The sequence below is a fragment of the Cynara cardunculus genome (genome assembly GCF_001531365.2).
Source record: "Cynara cardunculus var. scolymus isolate 2C chromosome LG 9, CcrdV1, whole genome shotgun sequence".
In the NCBI taxonomy this organism is placed as follows: domain Eukaryota; kingdom Viridiplantae; phylum Streptophyta; class Magnoliopsida; order Asterales; family Asteraceae; genus Cynara; species Cynara cardunculus.
The window spans coordinates 5,986,477-5,988,848 of record NC_037536.1 but is presented as its reverse complement, the minus strand read 5'-3'; the positions used below and the strand labels follow the sequence as shown (position 1 = coordinate 5,988,848).

General features: G+C 38.2%; 1 protein-coding gene across 1 annotated transcript; it reads right to left on the bottom strand.

Moving 5' to 3' along the window:
* Window positions 1-256: 256 nt before the first annotated feature.
* On the bottom strand, window positions 257-727 carry LOC112517700. The gene has a single exon (XM_025125086.1). The coding sequence runs from the start codon at window positions 725-727 to the stop codon at window positions 257-259; it is 471 nt and encodes a 156-aa protein (XP_024980854.1).
* Window positions 728-2,372: the final 1,645 nt, after the last annotated feature.

Sequence of the window (2,372 nt, the reverse complement as noted above, 5' to 3'; positions counted from 1 at the left end):
ACCAGCGCCAAACTTCCCAAACACCACAAAAATAATCTTTTTCAAGAAAAGTTTAAAAAATAAAAGCTCAACCCACTTTTCCCATTTCACACAAAGATGCAGGCCTAGAATGCTGCAGCATTATGAGCACCTCACCAACTTTTATTCAAAAACACACTAAACTCTGAAAACTTTAAAACACAAACAACCTATGAAATTGAATTTATTTGCAAACAAAGGTGGACTTTTAAGAAGTCCAAGGGGGATTTTTGAGATTTTAGCAGGGAGCAGCACAGATCTCAGAGTGCTGTTCTGAGACTGCTGCGGGATCATGGTACACTTTTACCCTTTGGCCATTTACCTTGAAAATAGAATTATCTTCTGGGTTTACCAAGTCCACTGCTCCATAAGGATAAACTTTAGAAATAAGAAAAGGCCCAGACCATCTAGACTTAAGTTTTCCAGGGAATAACTTCAGTCTAGAATTAAATAAAAGCACATGTTGGCCTTCTCTCAATTCCCTGTGCTGGATTCTGTTATCATGCCATTTCTTTGTCTTTTCTTTATACAGTTTGGCATTCTCATAAGACAACAGCCTAAGCTCATCCAGTTCACACAATTGTAACTTCCTTTTCTTTCCGGCTTCATTCAAAGACATATTGAGTTCTTTGATAGCCCAGTATGCTTTGTGCTCCGGTTCTAAAGGCAGATGACAGGCTTTTCCATAGACTAGCTTGTATGGGGACATACCAATTGGTGTTTTAAAAGCAGTTATGTATGCCCATAAAGCGTCGTCTAATTTAAATGCCCAGTCCTTTCTATTAGGTTTTACAATTTTTTTCAAAATGCCTTTAATTTCTCTATTAGAGAGCTCTGCCAAACCATTTGTTTGAGGATGATAAGTCGTGGCAATTCTATGGTTAATATTATTTTTGGACCTGTAAATTCAGCTTTGATATTGATCTGTTACTCTGAATGAACTCTAAGACGATTAAAGTGCAGCGGAAACAATTATAAGAACAAAACAGACTAATTAAACCAAGAACACACAGTTAAGATGATGAAGAAGATGAACACAGGAGAATAGCTTCAAAGGTTTTTCAATTCATTCAATTGAAAATTGACGATTACAATACGGAAGCACACAGATTACAAAGGCCTTAGCCGCTATTTATACTAGTTCCTAACGACCTTACTGACAAGATATTGACGTGTGAAATCATCTAAGCCGTCCAAATAAAGTCTATTAAGTCCTAGTCACATGAGAAGCACATGCAACTAATAACCATTGAAAAACAGTTGAAAGAGGATCTTCACAGAAGACGAAATCAGCAGACCCTCTGTGAGCCATCTCAGAGGCTCTGCTGTAATTGACTTGCATGTTCTTATTGACAGAGGACCATTTTCTAGAACCTCTGTGAGAGACATCAGAGGTTCTGTCACACTTTACTTCTCGAATAAAAGGCTTCTATCGTTAGTCCTCTGTTGTCTTCTGTGAAAGATATCCTTCTGTCAAGACTTACAGAATACTTTTTCTATACTTTTACAAGAGATGAATAATAAAGCTAACAATCTCCCCCTAAGTATGAAAAAGTAATTTTGGACAAATGGGTGCAAGAATTTACTAATGAAAGAATACAAGAGGAGATTAAACTCATCCACTGAAAAGAATTACATAAATGAACAAAATTAAAAAAGTTGAGCAGGTCTATACTATTACAAGAGATTAATCCACAGTAGAGTCTGGATAGTCATCTATGGCAAATTGCAGATCAGACTTGATAGTTTTGTAGACTTTGAATATCCATTCTCTGAAGGAGACTTGAACCTTGATCGTTTCCAGAAGGTTGTTCACTTCATCCGCCCTTAAATGTCCTCTCTGCACCTCTGTCACCACTAGGTTGAACACCCACTCAAGGGACTCTGTTGAATGTTTGTGCGTCTCTTTGGGATCAAAGAACCTTAGAATCTCATCCTTGTCCAGGAATACAAACCCAAAGATGGGATTGTGGACAATGGTGTTGGGATGAAATCTAAGCAGCCAAYTTGGTCTGTTATTTGGAGGGGAAATTTTTAGCTCTGGCTGGGCCAACCTCATCGCGATGTCGAAATCTTTCTGTCTGTAGAACTTGACTTGAGCGCGCATTACCTCAATCAGCCTTCTGAGAGAAATCGAATATGTTGACCTCTTCTCCATGTATTTGTTCAATATCTTGTGAAGGAATATAGGACAAATACACAGAGGTTGTGGAGGTCAGCATCTGTGAAAGTATATAGGTTGTCGTCATCCCTTTTTACCATATATTGAGCATATAGCATGGTCTTCTTTAGCATTATGCGCGAAGATATGGTTTCGAGAGAAGTGATCACATGCTCTGAGAAGACCTGCTCTG